The sequence below is a fragment of the Salvelinus namaycush genome, chromosome 19 (genome assembly GCF_016432855.1).
Source record: "Salvelinus namaycush isolate Seneca chromosome 19, SaNama_1.0, whole genome shotgun sequence".
NCBI lineage: Eukaryota > Metazoa > Chordata > Actinopteri > Salmoniformes > Salmonidae > Salvelinus > Salvelinus namaycush.
This window is the reverse complement of record NC_052325.1, coordinates 47,983,219-48,009,000: the sequence shown is the minus strand read 5'-3', so window position 1 is coordinate 48,009,000 and position 25,782 is coordinate 47,983,219. Positions and strand designations below refer to the sequence as shown.

The 25,782-nt window shown below is 43.0% G+C and overlaps 1 protein-coding gene across 3 annotated transcripts in view; it reads left to right on the top strand.

The window, feature by feature from the left end:
• nalcn (sodium leak channel, non-selective) overlaps nucleotides 1-25,782 on the top strand; it is a 250,290-nt gene that overhangs the window by 41,115 nt on the left and 183,393 nt on the right. For 2 of the 3 annotated variants that reach the window (XM_039014188.1, XM_039014189.1), the window contains 3 exons: nucleotides 2,487-2,629; nucleotides 4,797-4,901; nucleotides 15,171-15,257. In XM_039014188.1, the coding sequence (XP_038870116.1) occupies nucleotides 2,487-2,629; nucleotides 4,797-4,901; nucleotides 15,171-15,257 (335 nt within the window). The remainder of the gene's footprint in view (nucleotides 1-2,486; nucleotides 2,630-4,796; nucleotides 4,902-15,170; nucleotides 15,258-25,782) is intronic. The other variant, XM_039014190.1, reaches the window with a different exon arrangement.

Sequence of the window (25,782 nt, the reverse complement as noted above, 5' to 3'; positions counted from 1 at the left end):
TCTCCCCGATTGTTCAGTTTGGCCGGTCGGCCAGCTCTAGGAAGAGTCTTGGTGGTTCCAAACTTCTTCCATTTAAGAATGATGGAGGCCACTGTATTCTTGGACATTTAAAGCTGCAGAAATGCTTTGGTACCCTTCCCCAGATCTGTGCCTCAACACAATCCTGTCCCGGTGCTCTTCGGACAATTCCTTCAACATCATGGCTTAGTTTTTGCTCTGAAATGCACTGTCAACTGTGGGATCTTTATTTTGACATGTTTGTGCCATTCCAAATCATATCCAATCAATTGAATTTACCACAGGTCGACTCCAATCAATTTGTAGAAACATCTCAAAGATTATCAATGGAAACAGGATGCACCTGAGCTCAATTTCAATTCTCATAGCAAAAGGTTTGAATACTTTTGTAAATAAGGTATTTTTTTTGTAAATGTGCAAAAAATTCTAAAAACCTGTTTTTAGCTTTGTCATTATGGGATATTGTGTGTAGATATTGAGGACATTTGTTATATTTAATGCATTTTAGAATAAGGCTGTAACGCAACAACGTGTGGAGAAAGGGAAGGCGTCTGAATACTTTACGAATGCACTGTATCTGTCTGACACCGATGCATGGAGATAATTATGGGTGCGACGGAAGTCTTTGTGCAGTGGGGATGTTTTGATTCACCGAAAATGTAAATGAAAGTTTCTTATTGGACTATTCCCTCCCTGTTTTAGTCTGTTTTCTTTAATTGGTGCCCAATGAACATGACCAAGTTTCTTAGACACCGGTTATTACTCCCAATGCTTTCATTACTGTGTTTGAGAAACAATTTTAACCAGCCCAGAAGATGTTGACAAGGATCCAAAGAGACCACACACACTTTTGAATTTGTGAATTTAATAACGTTATTTTCCCATGGGAATTAGGCGTGGAGTTTGCCGTTAGCGAACAATGTATTTCACATTTAACAGCAACACGAGTACAAATTGTGAATGTTTTCTTCCAGGGGTGAAGGAGAGGACCAAAATGCAGCGTAGCCAGTGCTCAACATGTTTAATTAAACAATAACCATGAACACTTAACAAATAACAAAATAACAAACCGTGAAAACCGAGACAGTCCTATCTGGTGCAGAACAAACACTGAGACAGGAAACAAACACCCACAAAATCCCAACACAAAACAAGCCTCCTATATATGAGTCTCAATCAGAGACAACGACTACCATCTGTCTCTGATTGAGAACCCACACTAGGCTGACATAGAAACAGACAAACTAGACACACAACATAGAATTCCCACCCAGCTCACGTCCTGACCAACTAAACACATACAAAACAACAGAAAACAGGTCAGGAACGTGACACAAATGATAGACAACAAATACAGAGGGAGAGAGTGTGTGTGTTTATGTTTGTGTGTGTGATCACTCCCAGTGTGCAGAGGTCCTCTGGCCTTCTACCTCCAAGTCCTTGTCTTGACTGCATCAAGACAGTTTGAGATTACAGTTTTAACTGAAGCTACCCTTAACTGTAGTGACATAATGTACTTTTTTTTTTTTGGTGTGTGTGAGTGACATGGTGACTTGTTTCCCGGTACAGTGGCAGCACCCCACAGTAAGCCACACGAGACAAGGGATGCAAGGAGGTTTCATAGTAACATTTGAAAAATGTACGGCCCATTGGACATCATGCAATGGACATTCCATTAGATCAGAAGGAAACTATAGACCAGAAAGTGACACTGACAATATACATGTTTTCATTATTACTGTACATGCTTACATGTCAACATAAACAGACCAAATGTAAAGGAATATGCCCAATATCTAATTCAGTGATTGCATTTGGTAATGTTCATTAAACAAGGCCACAGTATCTACTGTGAAATGCTCTGATTTACTACAACTAAGCGCTGGGAATGAGTGTAAGATAAGGTTGGATGGTGGAATGTATCTGTCGATGTTTAAATTGTATGTCCCTATGTAATTAAACAGTTAAAAAACAACCTTCAAGCTTCTCTATTGGGAAGTCATGTATAAGTATCTGTTTTATGGCTCCTTGTAAGCTCCAATGAATCTCTTTCATACAAATGACAAGGGAATCTCAAGGAATTGTGTTTGGGGTGAAAGGGAGGATCTGAAGGATACTTTTTAATTGGTTACACAGAGGCCTTTGTATATACACAAATATTTAAACGTGCGTTTAGTATACATGTAGCTCAACATGGGACCACCTAACTGTCTTTCTCTCTCACTCTCTCGTCTCTGAGCCCATCTCCTTCTCTCTCGCTCTTTTTCTCTCACTCTTTCTTTCTCGCTCCCTCTCAATGAAATACATTTTAATCGAAAAATACTTTATTATGCATTACAGAATTACTCTTATTGCCAAAACAACTCAAGAGGGTCGTAAGAGTCTGAATCTTTCTTCAGAATTTTGCAAGCAATTTAACAACTACAAATTGAATCAACTATTTGATCTCACTCTCTACCTCTCTCCAGGTACGAGTATCTTCACCGTGTACGAGGCAGCCTCTCAGGAGGGCTGGGTGTTCCTTATGTACAGAGCCATCGACAGTTTCCCTCGCTGGCGCTCCTACTTCTACTTCATCACGCTCATCTTCTTCCTGGCCTGGCTTGTCAAGGTACAAGAGACAGATTTACCTGGCTTGCTACGATCCAGTCCCTTTTGACTGGGCAGATATACAGTTCTGCTCCCTGTCATCCTATGGAAGTATACAGTTTGTCTGGTAAAAGAGAATGGACCCGTAGCAGGCCAGATAAAAGTGTGACTCGTATCTTGTGTGAGGAGACTCTTCTCCTGTGTGGTCCTGTTTGGAACAGTTGGTAAGAGCATGGCGTTAGCAACGCCAAGGTCACGGGTTCCATTTCTCGCTGGACCACCTACAAAAACATATGCACTCATCGTTATTGGACACTTTGTATACAAGTGTCTGGTAAATTGCATATACAGGTCAACGGATTTGGACAGTGACACATTTTTGGTTGTTTTGGCTCTGCACTCCAGCACTTTGGATTTAAAACGATTCAATGTCTCTGAGGTTGAAGTCATTTTTGGTTGTTTTCGTCCATATGGGGTGAACAGTTTAAAAATCACAGCACTTTTGTACATAAATCCCCCCATTTTAAGTAACCAAAAGTATTTGGACAAATGCACTTATGTGTATTAAAAGTCCCCTATTCCTAGCACACAATGACTACATCAAGTTTGTGACTACAATCTTGTCAATGTTTTGTTTGTGTTTCAGATTATTTTGTGCTCAATAGAAATGAATGGTAGATCATGTCTTTTTTCATTTTGGATTCACTTTTTTATTGTAAATAAGAATATAATATTTGTCTACAATGGTTATGGATAATCATGAATGCATCGCGAATAATGATGAGTGAGGCACACATATCATACCCCCAAGACATTCTAACCTCTCACCATTACCAATAACGGGAGGTTAGCATTTTCTATCATACCCCCAAGACATGCTAACCTCTCATCATTACAATAACAGGGGAGGTTAGCATTTTATATCATACCCCCAAGACATGCTAACCTCTCACCTTTACAATAACAGGGGAGGTTAGCATTTTATATCATACCCCTAAGACATGCTAACCTCTCATCTCTACAATAACAGGGGAGGTTAGCATTTTCTATCATAGCCCCAAGACATGCTAACCTCTCATCATTACAATAACAGGGGAGGTTAGCATTTTCTATCATAGCCCCAAGACATTCTAACCTCTCATCATTACAATAACAGGGGAGGTTAGCATTTTCTATCATAGCCCCAAGACATGCTAACCTCTCATCATTACAATAACATGGGAGGTTAGCATTTTCTATCATAGCCCCAAGACATGCTAACCGCTCATCATTACAATAACAGGGGAGGTTAGCATTTTATTTCATACCCCCAAGACATGCTAACCTCTCACCATTACAATAACAGGGGAGGTTAGCATTTTACATCATAGCCCCAAGACATGCTAACCTCTCATCATTACAATAACAGGGGAGGTTAGCATTTTATATCATAGCCCCAAGACATGCTAACCTCTCATCATTACAATAACAGGGGAGGTTAGCATTTTCTGGGGGGAATGATATTTATGTCTCTGTAACTTTCACCTCATAGTCATTGTATCATTTCAGATCCAAAGTGCCAAAGTACAGAGCCAAAACAACAAAAATGTGTCACTGTCCAAATACTTTTGGACCTCACTGTATGTATTTCATGTATTATTCTCTACATCTTTCTGAATTTGATCTCTTTTGTCAGGTGTGTGGTACAGTAGATTCCTCCAGTCTAGACAAAGACATTCACACCTGTGTCGTTTGCCCGCTTCCATTCCCTCAAGAGTTAGATGGAGATGTAGTTATTAGACAAGTGAACTGTCAAGGAGAAACAGGTCATAGTGATACATTAAGGTTCTGTTTCATTCTATGAGACAGGTAAAGTAGAGCTACTCTACCTGCCTAGTTAGATGTCACCTATTGCTCCTCTTTAGTGAGAATATCAGTGTACTTTCTAATTGGACTAATGACTAAGAGCGAGACCAGCTCAGAGACCTGAAGAAATGGTCTAGTTTTCGTTCGTTATGATCTTCTCTCTCATCTCTTCCCCTCTTCATTGTTTGCTCGCTGTCTCTATATCACTCTTTCTCTCTCACTGTCTCCATCACCTTTTCTCTTTCTATTTATCTCTCTCCCTTTATCCCCCTGTGTATCTCCTCATTTCTTTCCATCTCCCCCCCTCCTCTCTCTCTGTCTCCGTTTCTCTTTCTCTCTCTCAGAATGTTTTCATTGCGGTCATCATTGAAACGTTTGCTGAGATCAGAGTTCAGTTCCAGCAGATGTGGGGGTCCCGAAGCAGCACCACCTCTACTGCTACCACACAGGTACTGTTACACACACACACACACACACACACACACACACACACACACACACACACACACACACACACACCAAACAGAGCCACATTAGTATTTATTTATAAAGCCATAACACTTTTGTCAAATTATCAAATAACATCACAGGTAGGTGACTACCGGTTGTTCAGAGTAAAACTTGCTGGGTTGAGCCAGGGCAGAAACATTGCTATGGCAGGTTTGATGAAATCTGCTCCTCCAGTCTCAATGTAACTGGTTCATCCGCCCACTCTTCAATGGTATCCCAGCTGCCTGAACAATATCATGGCGAGGAGAGAGGACATTTTCCATTTCCCTTTCTCTCCTGGCATATTGAAATAAGGGCATCGCAATCAGATTTTATTCGGCAAATGCACTGTCCTACCCTCTGGGGTTCAGTGCACATGCCCACTGTTTAAAAATGCATATTTAATGTGAAAATGGTCTTTCTCTCGTCCATACTATTGTCATGACTCTCAAATGTAATGATGATTAGTTATGCAAATGAACAGGTTTGGGGCGGAATGTCAGACGTCATATGGAGCGATGGTTAGAGGACGGGAAAGGGCAGGAATGGCATAATAACACACACGCATGCAAACACACATACGTATACACACACACACACACACTTTCACAATTAATTTGCTGCTTTGTAGAGATTTCTACTTTCGTTAACTTTTAACATTGCTTTGGGAAAGGGACTGTATTTTATTTATAATATGTGGTGCATGGAGAAAATCGTCCCTTTCTGAAATTAAAATGCATGACCCTCCCTTAACACTTGAACCACTTAAGCAGTATATATTTTTTTTACGCCGCCATTTTTGTTACGTCATTCCCCCTCCGTCCTTGACTTTGGCTAAATACGTCTATATAACACGCTGTAGGTGTGAACTGGAGTTCTGTCAGAACCTTTAGGAGGGCATGCCATTTTGTTTTCACCCATTGCCCCTCCTCCCAACAGCAGGGCCTGCTTTGCTCCTTCTTCCCGACAGCTGAAAGTGCAGAGCCCAGCTGATAATCATCCAGATAATTGCCTCGAAACTGAACCTAAACTATACCGAATCTAATTTCACACATATAACAGATGAAATAAATGAAGTAAAGTATTATGGGGTGAGAACGGGTGAGTTGATGAGCGAGGGGAAGCGAACGATGCATAATTATGGAATCACCAATTGTGAAGTGAGAACAGAGAGGGCCATACTATTGTGTTCATCCATTCTAATCATAATCTTTAAATGGTATGTACCCTATATCAGTCCACCGAATAAAAGGAAGTCTGATCTGTCTACTCTGGCCTACTTGGAGTAGGCTACACAATGAGGATGTGCAAGGGGAGTAATGTCTCCATGGACAAGTTATACACCTCACTGTCTTTGCGAACAAGTTTCTTGCAAAGAAAACAAGTCTATGAACAATGTGAGATGGGAGATCGCTCCCTCTGTGCTAAAATAAGGCACCTGCACAGCCGCTGTACTCCACAACGGTGCCGAAGAATGACAAGGCAATGGGAGCACGATAAAGGGAACACAATTAAGAGAAAAGCGGAGACTAATTTGCACTACAACCAAACAAAGTTATGTCTAAGTGTGTCACGCAAGCGAAAGTGACGAAAACAGCTAAATGAAATCCAACTGATGCCATTGCGTGAAGATGCACACAATATAAGCACAAGATGACAATCATTTACTATTTGACTGCCGTCGTATCGACACTTATATTCATTATAATACCATTATAGCTTTTTTGCCGTGGCACTCCACTAATAAAATTGATTGTCCACTTGGATTTGAGCTTTTTTTTTACATATAGGCTACAGTAACATAAACGAATGAAAATCATATTGTGTTATTTGAAATAAAATGCTAATCGTATTCTAATGTTCATAAACACAACCAAATGATTATTTCTGTGGTAGCATATATGAATTACACTGTTAGAACGTTGCAGTCAGGATGACTACTCATTAGCTTGAAGGAGGTCCATCGAGGCCCAGCGGTTTTAGTTTTAAGCAAAATCTTTGTTCACACGACCCTCCCTAAACGCTTGGAGAAAAAACACGGGACCCTCTCTCTACCAGAATAATGATAAAAACATAAAGTAGATAGCAGGGAACATGCCTACAGTTTGATCTCACTCCTAGGACAGACCTTGTCACTCCTAGGACAGACCTAGGATTGACAATGCCTTTTCACCTCGAGGCATTTATGTGTCAGCGTTCTGATTTTGATAGCGCACAGGGCTGTGGGCCTGAAGGTTATTGGTTCGCTGACCACTGTGGACGAGCTTACTCTCGGATCTTGCCATCAATCTGATTTCAGTTCGCAACCCTGATAACTGGTTTTACACAAAATTACAGAATCGGAGCGCATTGTTCTAAGCCTATTTATCGGTTTGTCCTACCTTCATTGGGCAATATGATTCCTCTGTCACGTTCCTCTTTTACAATTTAACTCCAAATGTATGCACATAGCCTGTCTGGGAAAATGACCTTTAGGAGCAGTACTGAAACAAATTTATATAGGCTGTTGTTTATTTCCAGTCAATGTATATGTATATCATATTTATACTGAACAAAAATATAAACACAACATGCAACAATTTCAACGATTTTACAGAGTTTGTCACGCCCTGGCCTTAGTTATCTTTGTTTTCTGTAATATTTTGGTTAGGTCAGGGTGTGACGGGGGGATGTTTGTCTGTATTTGTCTCGTCTTGGGTGGTTGTATGGTATAGGGGGGTTTTGGTAGAGTATATGGGTTTGTGTTTGAGTGTAGGTGTCTAGGTATGTCTATGGTTGCCTGAATGGTTCTCAATCAGAGACAGCTGTCATTCATTGTCTCTGATTGGGAGCCATATTTAAGGCAGCCATAGGCATTAGGCTATGGTGGGTAATTGTCTATGTGTAGTGTTTAGTGTCAGCACTATTTGTTTGTATAGCTTCACGATCGTCAGTTTGTTGTTTTTGTTCGTTTGTAAGTGTTTGTTGGTCTTCATTAAAGAAGATGTATTTCTCTCACGCTGCGCCTTGGTCCACTCTTCCTCAAAGTTACGACGATCGTGACAGAGTTACAGTTCATATAAGGAAATCAGTCAATTGAAATAAATTCATTAGGCCCTAATCTATGGATTTCACGTGACTGGGCAGGGGCACACTGGGGAGCCAATCAGAATGACTTTTTCCCAACAAAAGGGCTTTATTACAGACAGAAATACTCAGTTTCATCAGCTCTCCGTGTGGCTGGTCTCAGACGATCCTTCAGGTGAAGAAGCCTGATGTGGAGGTCCTGGGCGTGCGTAGTTACACATGGTCTGTGGTTGTGAGGCAGGTTGGACGTTCTGCCAAATTCTCTAAAACAACGTTGTAGTGGCTTATGATAGAGAAATGAACATTCAATTATCTGGCAACAGCTCTGGTAGACATTCATGCCGTCAGCATGCCAATTGTACCCACCCTCAAAACGTGAGACATCTGTGGCATTGTGTTGTGTGACAAAACTGAGTGACTCAAGTGCACTATATAGGCCTGTGTGTTTTTGAGTGTGGGTGTGTGTGTATGGGTGTATAGCCTGGCAGAGAGAGTGGAGTGGTATGCCAGTGTCCAAACAGACTCCAAGTGTTCACACACACAGCTATTCCAGACATTTGGCCGGCTGTCAGCACAGAGCCAGACACAGCCTACAGGAGATAGGGCAAATGACAGACATACACATGAGTCACACTGAGAGCGGGAGAGAGTGTGTGTGTGTGTGCATGTGTGTGCGTGTTTTTGGGTGGGTGTGTATTGTTGTATGTGCCTGGCAAATAGTAGAGCAGTATGTCAGTGTTCACACAGTCTCCCTCCTCTCACACACTCTCTTTTATACAGACACGCACACAATAAAAGAGCAACCAGGGAAGACCAAACACCATTGTAAATACAACCCATATTTATGTTTATTTATTTTCCCTTTTGTAGTTTCACTATTAGCACATCGTTACAACACTGTATATATACATAATATGACATTGAAATGTCCCTATATTATGCCCCTATAACAGCTAATGGGGATCCTAATAAAATACTAAGAGTGAACGTGTGAGGGGAGGGAGAAGGTGTGAACACTGGCATACTGCTTCACTCTCTGCCATGTCCATAAACCTTCACATCCACCAAAAAACAGATACACGCCCAATATGAGAGAAATAATCATTCTCGACCATACGACTCCTTATTTTAGAATTTACAGTTTTCACAGCAAGAATCAGGACACAGTGAATCGGGTCAGGGAATACAAGTGCATTTTTTTCTGTTCTAAATGTAGCTCATCCTTTTCAAACATTGAACAGCACTGATTTGTTTTCTTACCTTTTCCCAATTCTCCCGAGAAAAGGTTGAACCTGAAAGTGTTGGTGGTTGTCTAATCTCTCTTTACCAAAACATTGTTAAAAGTTAATCGAAAGTAGAAATATCTACAAAGCAACAAAGGAATCATGGCTCTTTGAAAGGAAGGTAGAATTGTATTCTGTAACAAAGTCTTCTGTGGCCTTTCTCCACTTTAATGGGTTCTTGTTGTGTATTAGTGTTGGGTTGACACCCACATTATAGCAGTGCATTTTAACGGTGCCTTAGTCCCTCTGCATCATAACACGGACAGATCATTGGAGGTTAGGAGTACATTATTTCTTTAGCCTCCGCCATCAAAATAATAGAAATTCTCCTATCCCAGCTTCCCAGCTTAAATCGGCATATTCTGGGGGAATGCGCACGGTGGAGACCTGGTCTGGACTTTCCACCGTAGTAGCACCAACGGAAACCCCTAAACACCTACCTGAGCACTCTCGCGACCACCCCGTGAGAGCCCTCTGTGGCCAAGAAACAGTGGGGTTATGACAAGTTAACCAGGGTAGGCCTAGCACCACAGAATACGCAGGGGAATCAATAAGGAAAAGACTAATCTTCTCCTTGTGACCCTCCTGCGTTATCATATACAAAGGTGCGGTGACCTCCCTGATAAACCCTGACCCTATTGGTCGACTATCTAAGGCATGAATAGGGAAAGGCATATCCACAGAAACAATAGGGATCCCTAAACTATGAGCTAAATATTTATTAATGAAATTCCCAGCCGCGCCTCAATCTACTAGCGCCTTATACTGGGAATGCAGGGAAAAATCCGGAAAAGTGACAGAGACAAACATTAGTGCATCAGAGGGCTCTGGATGAGAATGGTGCCTACTCACCTGGGGTGATGCCAGAGTGCCCTGCCTGCCTTCTCTATTCCCAGAGGAACCAACCCGGCACCGACCAGCAGTGTGATCTCTGCGATCATAGATGGTGCTCGAGCGGGAACCCCCTCCGGTCTCCCTGCGCACCATCCCTCCCAATTCCATAGGTTCGGGAGAGAGGGTGCGGGAGGATGGAACAACCAGACCCCGATCTAGACGTCCACGAGTAGCCAGCATGTTGTCCAGCCTGATGGACATGTCCACCAGCTGGTCGAAGTTGAGGGTGGTGTCTCTACAGGCCAGCTCCCGACGGACGTCCTCGCGTAGACTACAACGGTAATGGTCGATCAGGGCCCTGTCGCTCCATCCAGCGCCGGCAGCCAAGGTCCTAAACTCCAAAGCAAACTCCTGTGCACTCCTCGTCTCCTGCCTCAGATGATAGAGGCGCTCACCCGCCGCTTTGCCTTCGGGTGTGTGGTCTAAAAGTCTCCATGAAATGGCGGGTGAACTCCTCAAAATGGTCCAATGCCGCATCCTCCTCTCTACACACAGCGCTGGCCCACTCCCGGGCTTTCCCGGTGAGGCATGAGACTAGGGCGCAACTCTTCTCCCGGTCGGATGGTACTGGGGAGACCGTGGCCAGATACAAGCTCAGTTTAAGGAGGAAACCCTGGCAGCCGGCAGTATCTCCGTTGTATCCCGTGGGTAGGGGTAAATGGATCTTGTTCGGTTCAGGAGGGGAAAACGCGTTCAAGGGAGATCCCGGTTGTGGTGGGGGAGGCGCTGGAGAAACTCCCTGTCTCTCCCAGCGGTCCATATACTGGACAATGCGATCCATGACGGCGCTCAAACAGTCAATCTCTTCCGCTTGTTCCCGGACACGTTCCTCCACCTCCATGAGCGTCGTGTCCTCTCCTGCTGACTTCATATATTTTGGGTCAGAGATTCTGTCAGAAACGTGTGTATAGGTGGCAGGGAAGTCAGGCGCAGGAGAGTCAAACGGAGTGTAAAATGGAGTCTTTTAATAAATGTCCAAGAAACATGCTCCATAACACTAAATAGAAAATGAATAATAAACAAATATGGGTACGAGGATCCGTCGCGCACCTATACAAAATAAACACTATACTGACAACAAACAATCTCTGACAAAGACATGAGGGGAAACAGGGTTAAATACACAAGAGGTAATGGATGGGATTGAAAACAGGTGTGTGGGAAGACAAGACAAAACCAATGGAAAATGAAAAATGGATCGATGATGGCTAGAAGACCAGTGACGTCGACCGCCGAACACCGCCCGAACAAGGAGAGGCAACGACTTCGGCAGAAGTCGTGACATTAGGACATGGAATTTTATATTTTTGAATTTGTAATGCACAAATTGAATCATTGCATTCATAAATGTAACTTCTATTTCATGATTTGAAACTGATTTTAATGAATATTGCAGTTTCAGTTTTGAAAATCAATTTCAATTCAATTGAATATTCAACTGCAATATTTATACAGTATTTATACAGTAAATTCAGTTTCAGTATGGTAGATATTGCATTCATTGTATGTGAATCAAATTTATAGACTATAATTTCAAGTTTATCGAAGTTTCTTATATTCAACTTCTCAGATGCATTCAATTTTCAAATTCAGTTATCACATTCAGATTCAAAACCAGAGACAACATCCTGGTACTTTGCCAGCCAGGAGAGGTAGATCAGAACAGATAGAATCAAACGCTCTCTGTGGTAAACAGAAGCTTCTGACGGATTCTGAAGCCAACGTAGCATGTTATATGTTTCTTCCTATGAATTTGTCTCTAGCATTTGAACCGACTTGGTTTGAACCAGATCTTCTGGATATTACAAGGCTGTGTTAGCCCACTTAGCTAAAGCCTATAGGGATAAGTTCCAGAAGTTCATGTAAAGGACAACATGCTGCTTACTTGACAAGTACCTCTTTCCCCTGATTCAACTAATACCGAGATGCGAACCTTGAACCGCTGCCTCGCAAATGCATGTAACCACCCTCCTGAAAGCATTCCGACCCACCGTGTTATTTAAAAAGGCCTTCTTCAATTGTGCAAGGCTGAGGAGTAAGCTAATAAAGTTAGTTTAGCAGTTTAGCAGTTACACCGGCAGGCCCCGGTGGCAATAAATTAACAAAACCAAAAGTTTACCTTGACGTGGAAGAGTTCCAGTGTTGAATAGCCTTAGCCAGCTAGCTAACATAGTACCCCTCTCTGTTTGAGCCGAGTGTTTAAGTAGGCTAAACTAGCCAGCTGCATTCGTTAGCTAAGTGAAACAAATACAACGAAATACTGCAGGCTCTCTCTCTCGCTCTCTCTCTCTTGCTTCTCTTTATTTTTTAAAGAAATGTATTTGTTCAATTATTGTCTTTCTCTTTGAGTCAACTACTCACCACAAGTTATACATTGCAGTGCTAGCTAGCTGTAGCTTACGCTTTCAGTAATACACTGCTCAAAAAAATAAAGGGAACACTTAAACAACACAATGTACACCCTGTCGTTCTCAACTAACATCAAGGCGGTGACCCGTTCCTGTAGGTTCATGCTCTACAACATTCGCAGAGTACGACCCTGCCTCACACAGGAAGCGGCGCAGGTCCTAATCCAGGCACTTGTCATCTCCCGTCTGGATTACTGCAACTCGCTGTTGGCTGGGCTCCCTGCCTGTGCCATTAAACCCCTACAACTCATCCAGAACGCCGCAGCCCGTCTGGTGTTCAACCTTCCCAAGTTCTCTCACGTCACCCCGCTCCTCCGCTCTCTCCACTGGCTTCCAGTTGAAGCTCGCATCCGCTACAAGACCATGGTGCTTGCCTACGGAGCTGTGAGGGGAACGGCACCTCCGTACCTTCAGGCTCTGATCAGGCCCTACACCCAAACAAGGGCACTGCGTTCATCCACCTCTGGCCTGCTCGCCTCCCTACCTCTGAGGAAGTACAGTTCCCGCTCAGCCCAGTCAAAACTGTTCGCTGCTCTGGCACCCCAATGGTGGAACAAACTCCCTCACGACGCCAGGTCAGCGGAGTCAATCACCACCTTCCGGAGACACCTGAAACCCCACCTCTTTAAGGAATACCTAGGATAGGATAAAGTAATCCTTCTAACCCCCCCCCCCCCACCCCCCCCCCCCCCCCTTAAAAGAGTTAGATGCACTATTGTAAAGTGGTTGTTCCACTGGATATCATAAGGTGAATGCACCAATATGTAAGTCGCTCTGGATAAGAGCGTCTGCTAAATGACTTAAATGTAAATGTAAATGTATGTAGCTCTTCCTATGCTTCCTGGCTGATGTTTTGGTCACTTTTGAATGCTGGCGGTGCTTTCACTCTAGTGGTAGCATGAGACGGAGTCTACAACCCACACAAGTGGCCCAGGTAGTGCAGTTCATCCAGGATGGCACATCAATGCGAGCTGTGGCAAAAAGGTTTGCTGTGTCTGTCAGCGTAGTGTCCAGAGCATGGAGGCGCTACCAGGAGACAGGCCAGTACATCAGGAGACGTGGAGGAGGCCGTAGGAGGGCAACAACCCAGCAGCAGGACCGCTACCTCCGCCTTTGTGCAAGGAGGTGCACTGCCAGAGCCCTGCAAAATGACCTCCAGCAGGCCACAAATGTGCATGTCACATGTTCCTCAGTGAGCGATTTGTTTACGTCCTGGTAAATGCCCCTGGCGTCAAGACAGAGAGTTGGACGACCTTGAAAACAATTCATATTTTCTGTCGCTATCAAATGTAATTATATTCATGGCGTCACGCCCCAGTCTTTTATTTATTTAGAGACAAAAAAGGCAATTAGTTGGCGCAATATGGCAAGCTGTCAGTCATGGGGGCTAGCGCAATACGCCTTTTTACTGTTTTCGTTTGACTCGAGTGGAAGAAGACTGATATTCCACTAATAAATGGGGGTCATTGGGGACTGGGAGGATGTATGACTTATCAATCATAGAGCATGTATCAAATGACACCCTATTATGTATAGATTTTTTCCCTAGATTTTTTTCCCCAGACCAGAGCTTTTCAAAAGACACCCTATTGACCACTGGCTCAAAAATGGTGCACTACATGGGGAAGTGGGTGTCAGATGAGCAGCTCTGGTCAAATAAAGTCCCCTATACAGAAAATCGGGTGTCACTTGAAAGGGTCTGAGATTACACAACCATCATTCCATTGTGTTTGAGTACAGCAGTGTACGCCATAAACCACTGAGTGACTGATTGACACAATTGAGGGGAAAGGACCTGGGTTTCCAATAATACTTTCAGACAAAAGCATATGTTGGTTTTTGAACATACGTGCAGCAAAGTCAATGGTGCATTTTTTTAAAGATCAATGTGTAGGTTGAATGAATGTGTGTCTTTTCAGTTTAGCCCAAACTGGCAAGACTGGTAGTCCTCTGCCTCCTATCCTAGTCACCTCTCCTCTTGTCCACAAGCCTGGATGCTAGTCTGTTTGTGCTTGTAGCCAACCTGTCTTTGTTTTGGGGGGCAATGTAGCATTGTTGAATGCAGTGTTGGTCAGGCAGCCAAACAGGCTGTCCATACAACTGTCAGTCCATACAACTGTCAGTCCATACAACTGTCAGAATACAGTATGCACACGTACACACGTGTGTATGCACAGACACACAAACAGACAAGTATGTTTGACAAGGATGGGAGCAGAACTCACAACATCCTCAGTCTACGTTTCCAAAAACAGTGTTTGAAAGGGTGTGTGTGTGTGATCATGCGTGCATGTAGTTGTGATTGATGCAACTCCACAATCCAGCTGCCTGGTGTGTTTGAGGCCCTTAGATGTGTGTGTGTGTGTGTGCCTGTGGCTATATGTGTGGTTCCTCATGTTGTGTCTTACTGGTCACAGATGTTCCATTAGGACTGCCGTAGGGTGTGTGTGTTAAAATGTGTGTACATGCTTATTCTGACAGTTGTGTTTGTGTGCATGACGGCTTTTGTGTGTGTGTGTGTGTGTGTGTGTGTGTGTGTGTGGTGTGTGTGTCTAACGTCTTGTGTTTGTGGTCGCAGATGTTCCACGAGGACTCGGCTGGAGGATGGCAGCTTGTTGCTGTGGACGTCAACAAACCACATGGCCGCGCACCAGCCTGCCTCCAGGTACAGACCTCTGAGATAATAGCAGCACCACTGTCATCACTCCTGAACATATCACATGAACACACAGACACTCGTGCACGTCCCCAAACAAGGCCAAATTATATTCAAATACAAATTCTTTGGGGCGGAGTTCATTCGAATAAAACCCATTGTGCTTTGCAAGTGTTCATTTTTATATTTACATTTTAGTAATTTAGCCGATGCTCTTACCCATAGCGACTTAAAGGCTCTTCATGGTCAATCCGAGGTCTGCAGTGGGCCGTACAGCATTTACTGCGATGTGGCCTCCGCAGAAGTATTAGAATGTCATACTTCCGCTTCGAGGAGCTGTCATACGCAACCAATAAATTGGTCTGCACCGCACCACTCATAGTGATTCAGGGCTAATCGCTATAGCCATCCAGCTAATTACAAGCAACTGGCTAAACAAAAAGACAAGATGTTGGACAGGATGTTGGAGTCTGTTTCCCGGTGCTTCGCATAGGAGCTCAGCCAAGATTGCATGAAGTGAAAAGGTTGTACTGTTTTCCCACCTGCATCTCCATCCCGAATCTCCCTATTTCCCCCCCCCCAGCAAAATTAGCCTACATTTAGGCTATTGTTTCTGTGTGTATTTCACACGATGTTGAGGTAAAGGATTATAATGCCTGTATGGAGGTCAAACCCCAACACATGTTCATGTCATCAGCCAGCTGCATACAGTTAAAATCTACTTTGACTACCAAAACTGATTACTGTATGCTAGCTATGCTACCAGCTTATACGCACAGTAGTTAGCATTTAGCGGTCACTTTTTCGAAACCTGAAAAGGGACAATTAATAAATGTTATGCAGTGAAAAATAGCCAAATATATACAAATGAGATTTTAGTAACCACATTGTGGGCCTGTTAGAATACATCACAAATATCCACTTTGCTAGATCAGATTTGTTGAATGTGCACCAATTCAACATCCTTCTATCCCGCGTTCGTTAACCGCTTTAATGCATCTATCACTATCCCAAACCTTTCCCGGATTTCAAACACATTTTTGTGTTTTTGAAATACCGACACAAGGTATCCTGATTAGCCTTTCATCAAAGTTCTCCATGTTTGTTGTCAAGGAAGTGAATTTTGTGAAATACAGGATGTACCGCCCCCATCTACCATCAACCAATCATGTCAATGCGGTGCTATGCGGAGTGCTCCGCATTGTTACAACATTTGGGAGGTGCACGGCATCGTCGTACGGAGCTCGACTTGGCCTCTGCGAGCCTGTGGAGGAACCGCAGTTGCGTCACACCCTCTGTACGGAGCCTCCGTATGGCATTTTCGGATCAAACATAAATTGGCTTTTGTAGTCAGTTCATTCAACTTAACAGATGAACATCCACATATCAAAGTCATAGCAATAAAACATTTTAGAATGTTTTAGAAATACAAATACATAAATTGACCCATCTTTAATGTATTTTGTAACTTTGTAATGATGCCCATCTCTACACACACACACGCACACGCACACACACACACACACACACACACACACACACACACACACACACACACACACACACACACAAACACACAAACACACACACACACATACAGGTTGAGATCAGTTCGCCTCTATGGGGAGAGAGAGGACAGAGAAGTGAGTCAAGTGAAAATAATGTGGCACCTCGGCTGTTTGTGACAGTTTCTGTGTGATTTATCTCCCCCATATAGTGTGCCAGTAATGTACAGTAGGCCGAGCTATTCACTGTGCCAGTAATGTGCTATTCACTGTGCCAGTTTGAAGAAACATTTGTCCTTTTTGGCAGTCTGAGCTAGCAGAAGCAGCAGGACAAGATGCTATCATGGTCTGTCTGTCTGTCTGTCTGTCTGTCTGTCTGTCTGTCTGTCTGTCTGTCTGTCTGTCTGTCTGTCTGTCTGTCTGTCTGTCGCTAGTCTGATTTTGAAGGAGAACTCTCACTCACTCTCTCTCTCACACACACACCTTCTCTCTGTTTCAGTGGTGGGTTATGTAAACCAGCTAGAATAAGAACAAACGTTTTGTTTTCCGATCACATTCCCGTCAGACATTCCCCGTCTACTTAACATGAAACAGACAGACAGAAACGACCTATTTAAAAAAATAAAATAAGAATGTTGGTGCAAAATGAATTACAGTTAAGGCAGTTGCCTTTCCCCTTTAGAAAATCTACCGCTCCCCATAGAACATAGTTTACTTCCATTCTAGAATACAATCCCATTCTAGAGGAAGAACAGCTCGATTTCAAATGGTGCCTTAATGTATCAGACCAGTGACAGAGACACACAGACCATGGTGGTATCTTGTCCTGCTTCTGCTTCTAGTACAGACTGCTAAAAAGGACAAATGTTTCTTCAAACTGGCACAATAGATGACAAACACACACACAACTCCCCTCCCAACAGGCCTCTCCGACACACACACAAACACAGCTTGTCACCTCATTGTGCTTTCATTTCCCTGTGTGACTTCAATAGGCACGTTGAAACAACTTAATAATGTGATTTTAAATGAGACGAGCCCTGCCAGTGTTTTAATGCGTAGATGTGGCTGTAATGGAAAGGCGTGTGATGACCGATGAGTTTTAAATGACATATAAACGATGGCTGTGTTGTCGTCGCCTCCTGGTCGGACCGATCGGAATGGTCGGGCTTTAAGGATAAGGGGAAAGCAGCAGGCATCGCTTACAGCTGTCTCAATGTTGATGCAGGAAAGGCCAAGCACTTGCTGTGAGTGACTGCCAACAGCAAGAGAGAGAGAGGGGGCGGGTAAGAGGAAAAAGACGGGAGACAAAAAGAGAGGGATGGGGGAGATAGAGAGGGGATAGAGTGAGTAGCTGGAGGAGAAACTCCCAATGATGATGTATTATAATGTAAAAATTATCCACACGTCACAAAGATGAGCAAGCAGACAAAACGCACAGAGACGCACGCACGCACGCACGCACGCACGCACGCACGCACGCACGCACGCACGCACACACACACACACACACACACACACACACACACACACACACACACACACACACACACACACACACACACACACACACACACACACACACGTACCTATGCAAAGCCCATGCATGTACACACGTTCCATCAATTCGGTGCCTTTTGAGAAGTGTAATTTTTTTGTTCGATTTCACCTCATTTTAACATTCTCTCATAAATGTTCACATGTTCAAAGTCATAAAAACTCAGTTCAGCTCAGTTTTTTCACCATAAAATGGCCAAAAAGAGTAGAACCAGCTCACCTGTTTTTACACTATAATATGACTATTCGATGTTCACTGTGTCTTTTGAAAAAAATATTTTAAACGGAAATGTTTCACCATTTTAAAATGAGAGTTCAGTTCACGTAATTGGGGTGACCTTAAAATGAGGGACAGACTTTAAATGAATCGCTAAATAATAATAATCAGAAATGACTTTGTCGAAGCAACATAATAACTAGGGCTTTACAAAGAAGGGGGAACTAAGTAGTTTAAAATCTTTAAGTGACACAGGGTTGATGGAGGGACATGTCAAAAGTGTGTATTTATGCACTTTAGCAAGTCTTTATTCATATAAAAAATCTGATTGAATTCTCTACGGTATGTGGTTTTTATTAAAGTGCACATCATTTAATATAACAGTAATATAATGTAAATTTCTATATTGTTGCACAACTCAAAATATCAAATGGACACAAGAAGCACTCTTTTTATGCATCGACCTACATACAAAAACACACAAAAACACACACACACACACACACACACACACACACACACACACACACACACACACACACACACACACACACACACACACACACACACACACACACACACACACACTGGTATGAAAGGCCAATTTCTACTCTCAAGCTGTTCTACAGATTCTTTCCCCAAGCCATAACACTGCCATAACAGTTAATGAATTGACTAACCGGACTATTGCATTGACCCTTTTTTGCACGGACTCTATGCACACTCACTGGACACTCACACATACTTACACCGACACTCCAACACACACACACACACACACACACACACACACACACACACACACACACACATGCAAAACACACACACACACACACACACACACACACACACACACACACTACATACGCAAAACACACACACTACATACGCTTACACACGCAAAACACACACACGCATTCATATTGACGGCACAGATACACATGCACACACTTTCACACTCTCCACATACACTGCTGATACTCTGTTTATCATCTATCCTGATTGCCTAGTCACTTTTACCCCTATCTACATGTACATATTACCTCAACTACCTCGTACCCCTGCACATTGACTCGGTACCGGTACTCCTTGAATATAGCCTTGTTATTGTTATTTATTGTGTTACTATTTTTGTTGGCAAATTTTATTACTTTTGAACTTTTTAAACGTTTTAAAGGGGCTCGTAAGTAACCATTTCACTGTAAAGTCTACACCTGTTTAATTCGGTGCATGTGACCAATAACATTTGATTTGATTTGATTTCTCGAGAGACTGCCAACAGAGCTCCTGTGGCTCTGACAGAGGAAGTAGCTGTGATGGAAACTCCCCATGATGATGGAGTACCACGATCCAAACACACATACTCACTGGCAGACACACACGCACAAGTGCACACACATATACATACAGTACCAGTCGAAAGTTTGGACACACCTACTCATTCCAGGGTTTTTCTTTATATTTACAATTTTCTACATTGTAGAATAATAGTGAAGACATCAAAACTATGAAATAACACATATGGAATCATGTAGTAACCAAAAAAGTGTTAAACAAATCAAACTATATTTTATATTTGAGATTCTTTAAAGTAGCCACTGTTTGCCTTGATGAGAGCTTCCATTCAGTCAGCGCATAAAACTGCTTGGCCAGGCCAAATACACGTGAATATCTTAACAGCCTTTATATCTGTTATAGACATGTTTCACAATGGGAAACCTATAGGCCGTCAGGGTGTGACATGTTTGTGATTCTGAAAGGACTGCAGCCGTAATACCAGCACACTCATGTAGGAGAGTGAACTTTTTGTAAAACACAAAGAGCCAGTGGTGTAGTGGAGTTATACGACTTATCAATTATCTAGTACAATAGAGAAATCATGCGTAAAGTAGCCCACACAATCGCAAAGCAGGTGAAATATATTCTCAAGGGAGCCTCACACACAGCCTAGTTTCAGTAGAATATCATCTGCAGGCAGCAAGTGTGTGCAGCTCTCAACTGGTTGTGGCATGGAGAAGAAAAAAAAACACAAAATAGCACAGTTGGTTAGGAGACCGCAAAACGGAAGCCATCCCCTCCGGCGCCATTCTAAGCAGACAAAAGTGTGATGCTCTATAAAGAAAAGTATGATATTGAGAGTGAAAATCCAAAGAATCTGTATGAAAACTCATAAAAAAGCATAGGAAAACATTGGATTAGCAGTCCATTCACTCAGACATAATAAGCCAGTAGGTCCCAATAATAACAAAACAAAAACATTTAGCATTTCCCAATCAAAATGTACAACTATTACTTCCCATTGCAAAAAACATTTCACGTTTACCACACAAAGTAACCGGTGACCTAATGTTTAAATGCAACAAGTTTCACACACAAGTTATTTTCAAAGAGATGACTAAATAACAGCAAGCGTGCTGCAAAAATAAACACAGTTCCACTCACCAGATGATGATCATTTGAAACATAACTTCTTGTTGAAAGTTAGTCTTGAAATGAGAGAAGCTAACATTAGCAACAACATCCTTTTTGATAACTCCTGTTGCAGCCACTGCAAACTAGCTGACAACAAAAGCTAGCTAAACTGTGGGAAAACTACAGCTCGGTATTGCACAGTGACCTGTCAAAAGTTTCCATACGTTTTTGTCAAAATTTACCCACCCATTAAGTCAAAATGTGATTGCTTGATTCCACTGTCACTCCAAAATGTTGCCCCATATACAGTTGAATGGCAGATGCCTTATATCTAGCTTCTGATGGCCTAGCCAATGGCTGACTTAGCTAGGTTGATTTATCTCCCCAGAGACTAGCAAAGAAAAATCCTGATTGGATCTTTTTTTCCTCTTCAGTGTTAACCCTTTCATTTTCAACAAAACCTGAAGAGATTAAATCGGAACATTGTTGAAAATAATATTATTATTATTATTATAATTATTTTATAAATCCTTAGCTCTTCTCTGAAGGCGTAGAGAATGCCCATTGTTCCCCACTGTGTTTGGGTTAGTAATAATTTCAGTGGCTCTATTTTCCATCAGAATGCATTTTCTTCACTATTCTAAATGTCTAAAGAATCCACATGTTGTTCTGAAATATGAACACAGAAATACTGGACATTTTGATCTCCTATTATGGTGGTGATTTGGTAAAATTACAATCATGGTCTTGAATTGGAATCAAATTTGTCTGGTCTCGGTCTTGACTCGGACCTATTGTTCCCCTCCTGGTCACCGTCTTAACTCGGTCTCACCCCCTCTACAGTCTTGGTCTTGAATCGTCTCACTTTAGGGGGTCTCGAACAAAACACTGGTGTTTACCTCAAGCTTTTTCCAGGGGCTAGAGAGATCGTGTGGAATATTCTAGGTCCTCAGTGATCAGGATGGTGGGGTAGATGGATACATAGGGATGCAGAAATGCACCATGATGGTAATTGCAATACTGAACGGAATGTTGATAAACTGTAGTGTGCATCCGGATCCAAATAAGAATATAAACCCTGCGTCCCAAATGGCACCCTATTCCCTATATAGTGCACTACTTTTGACCACATCCCATAGTTCACCATGTAGGGATTAGACAGTACAGTGGGTCATAAGGCATTATTTTATTTTATCAAAATGCTTTTTGGCAGAAATGTCTTCTGGAACATTGGAACTTTCGTGTGCCTTAATATGCCATCTGTAAATATGAATACACATTTTAATTATGAGCCTAGTTGGTTTAGCCACAGAAAAAGCCAGCAACCTTCCCACTAGCCTTGATTGGCTGCGATGATGAGTGGGCTGGACATGCAGAGATATCGAGTTTTGAAATCAGTGGAATTAGAGTATTATAGCTAAGGAGATGGAGAAAACACCTGTCTCCAGATTACATCTTCAAACTAAGGGCAACCATGGCATCCGTGACAGAGAGGGAGAAGCGTCCATCCATATATACGGGTAAAATAATCTAGCTAGCTACATTTTCAGAAATTACACGCTTCTAATTTTGACAGTCGTTTTCATTTCAAGTTAAAGTGTGCTGTTAGCTAGCTAGCGTTAGCTGGCGGGCTCGCTAGCTAACGTTACACGTATGATCTGTGTAGTAATATTATTCATAAAAGAAATGCCAAAAAATAAAATAAAGTACATTACAATGATATATTTTACTTTATGGGGACTGAATGCTGAGTTAAGGCTGCCAGGCTTGCAAGGACAGACCGGATACAACTTCAATTAGCACTGAGGTGTGAAGTGAAAGGTGTCGAGGCCTTTGGGCCCAACAAGTGGCAGGAGTCCCCTTTGACCACCCAGTGGCATTTTCTACAAGAAATCTGCCCCCAGAAATAAAAGCTTCTCCCAAGTGGGTATGACACCTACTCCCGTTGCCTGCTGCACTGCTGCTTGGTTTCCACCTGGCGATCTGTTCACCGTCTGTCCTGGCCTGTCTCCCCCTGTCTGGTACAGGTACCCCACCACACTCCCTTCTCACTCCTGAGCTTTCGCTCACCTCCAGCACACACACTGTTGGGGCGAGTGACTCTGAACATACAATGGCTTAATTTTTTTCTTGCGCATTTTCCTACTTTGCTATTTGCCTCATGACTCCTTTTATTTATTTATTTCCCCTTTATTTAACAAGGTAGGCCAGTTGAGAACAAGTTCTGATTTACAACTGCGACCTGGCCAAGAATAAAGCAAAGCAGTTCGACAAAAACACAGTTACAAATAAACAAACGTACAGTCAATAACACAAAAGAAAAGAATAATAGAAAAATCTATGTACAGTATGTGTAAATGTAGAAAAGTAGGGAGGTAGGAAATAAATAGGCCCTAGAGGCGAAAACAATTACAATTTAGCGTTAACACTGGAGAGATAGATGTGCAGATGATGATGTGCAAGTAGAGATACTGGGGCGCTAAAGAGCAAGAGGGTAAGTAAGAATATGGGGAGGAGGTAGTTGGGTGTGCTATTTACAGATTGGCTGTGTACAGGTATAGTGATCGGTAGGCTGCTCAGATAGCTGATGCTTAAAGTTAGAGAGGGAGGTATAAGACTCCAGCTTCAGTGATTTTTGCAATTCGTTCCAGTCATTGGCAGCAGTGAACTGGAAGGAAAGGCAGCCAAAGGAAGTGTTGGCTTTGGGGATGACCAGTGCAATATACCTGCTGGAGCATGTGCTATGGGTGGGTGTTGCTATGGTGACCAGTGAGCTGAGATAAGGCGGGGCTTTACCTAGCAAAGACTTATAGATGACCTGGAGCCAGTGGTTTGGCGACTGATATGTAGTGAGGGCCAGCCATCGAGAGCATACAGGTCGCAGTGGTGGGTAGTATATGGGGCTTTGGTGATAACGGGTGGCACTGTGATAGACTACATCCAGTTTGCTGAGTAGAGTGTTGGGGGCTATTTTGTAAATGACATCGCCGTAGTCAAGGATCGGTAGGATAGTCAGTTTTACGAGGGTAAGTTTTGCGGCATGAGTGAAGGAGGCTTTGTTGCGAAATAGGAAGCCGATTCTAGATTTAATTTTGGATTGGAGATGCTTAATGTGAGTCTGGAAGGAGAGTTTACAGTCTAACCAGACACCTAGGTATTTGTAGTTGTCCACATATTCTAAATCAGAACCGTCCAGAGTAGTGATGCTTGTCGGGCGGGAGGTTGCGGGCAGCAATCGGTTTGAAGAGCATGCACTTAGTTTTACTAGCACTTAAGAGCAGTTGGAGGCCACGGAAGGAGAGTTGTATGGCGTTAAAGCTCGTTTGGAGGTTTGTTAGCACAGTGTCCAATGAAGGGCCAGATATATACAGAATGTTGTCATCTGCTTAGAGGTGGATCAGAGAATCACCAGCAGCAAGAGCGACATCCTTGATATATACAGCGAAAAGAGTCAGCCCAAGAATTGAACCCTGTGGCACCCCTATAGAGACTGCCAGAGGTCCGAACAACAGGCCATCGGATTTGACACACTGAACTCTATCTGAGAAGTAGTTGGTGATCCAGCGAGGCAGTCATTTGCGGCAAGTAGCCTAGTGGTTAGAGCATTGGACTAGTAACCGAAAGGTTGCAAGATCAAATCCCTGAACTGACAAGGTAACATCCCACTGTTCCTAGGCTGTCATTGAAAATAATAATTTTTTCTTAACTGACTTGCCTAGTTAAATAAAGGAAAAAGAAATTGAGATGCCAAGGCTATTGGGTCTGCCGATAAGAATGCAGTGATTGACAGAGTCGAAAGCCTTGGCCAGGTCGATGTAGACGGCTGCACAGTAATGTCTTTTATCGATGGCGGTTATGATATCATTTAGGACCTTGAGCGTGGCTGAGGTGCACCCATGAACAGCTCGGATACCAGGTTGCATAGTGAAGAAGGTATGGTGGGATTCTAAATGGTCGGTGATCTGTTTGTTCACTTGGCTTTCGAAGACTTTAGAAAGGCAGGCCAGGATGGATTTACGTCTGTAACAATTTGGGTCTAGATTGTCTCCCCCTTTGAAGAGGTGGATGACCGCTGCAGGATTTCCAATCTTTGGGGATCTCAGACGATACGAAATAGAGGTGGGGGGGTGGGGGCAAGTTGCTGCAGGGGGTGCTGAGATGTTGGCCAGGGTAGGAGTAGCCAGGTGGAAAGCATGGCCAGCCGTGGAGAAATGCTTATTGAAATGATCGATTATTGTAGTTTTATCGGTGGTGACAGTGTTTCCTATCCTCAGTGCAATGGGCAGCTGGGAGGAGGTGCTCTTATTCTCCATGGACTTTACAGTGTCCCAGAACATTTGGAATTAGAAGCAAATTTCTGTTTGAAAAGCTAGCCTTAGCTTTCCTAACTGACTGAGTATATTGGTCCTGACTTCCCTGAAAAGTTGAATATCGCGGGGGCGATTCGATGCTAATGCAGAACGCCACAGGATGTTTTTGTGCTGGTCAAGGGCAGTCAAGTCTGCATGCTTTGTTGACTACATGCTGTATGCATGCTGTATGCTTTGTTGACAACGAACTGTCTTTACCCAACCGTGGGACAGACTCTGTTTGTTCCCACACTCGGGACTCTCTGTTAGTTACACAGAATTTTGGCCTCCCGTCCTATTCTAACTACCTCTCACCAGCATGTTACCTGATGAATTTGCTGTACAATATGATCTTGTTGCCATCTGATGCACATTCAGATGTTATAAATCAGCACTGTAGAGCTCTCCCGGTACTATGCCGTAAGCCTTGATTGTATTACTGTTGATGATATCTTGAAATGTGCATGTACACCCTGGCCTATCTACTGTTGCTG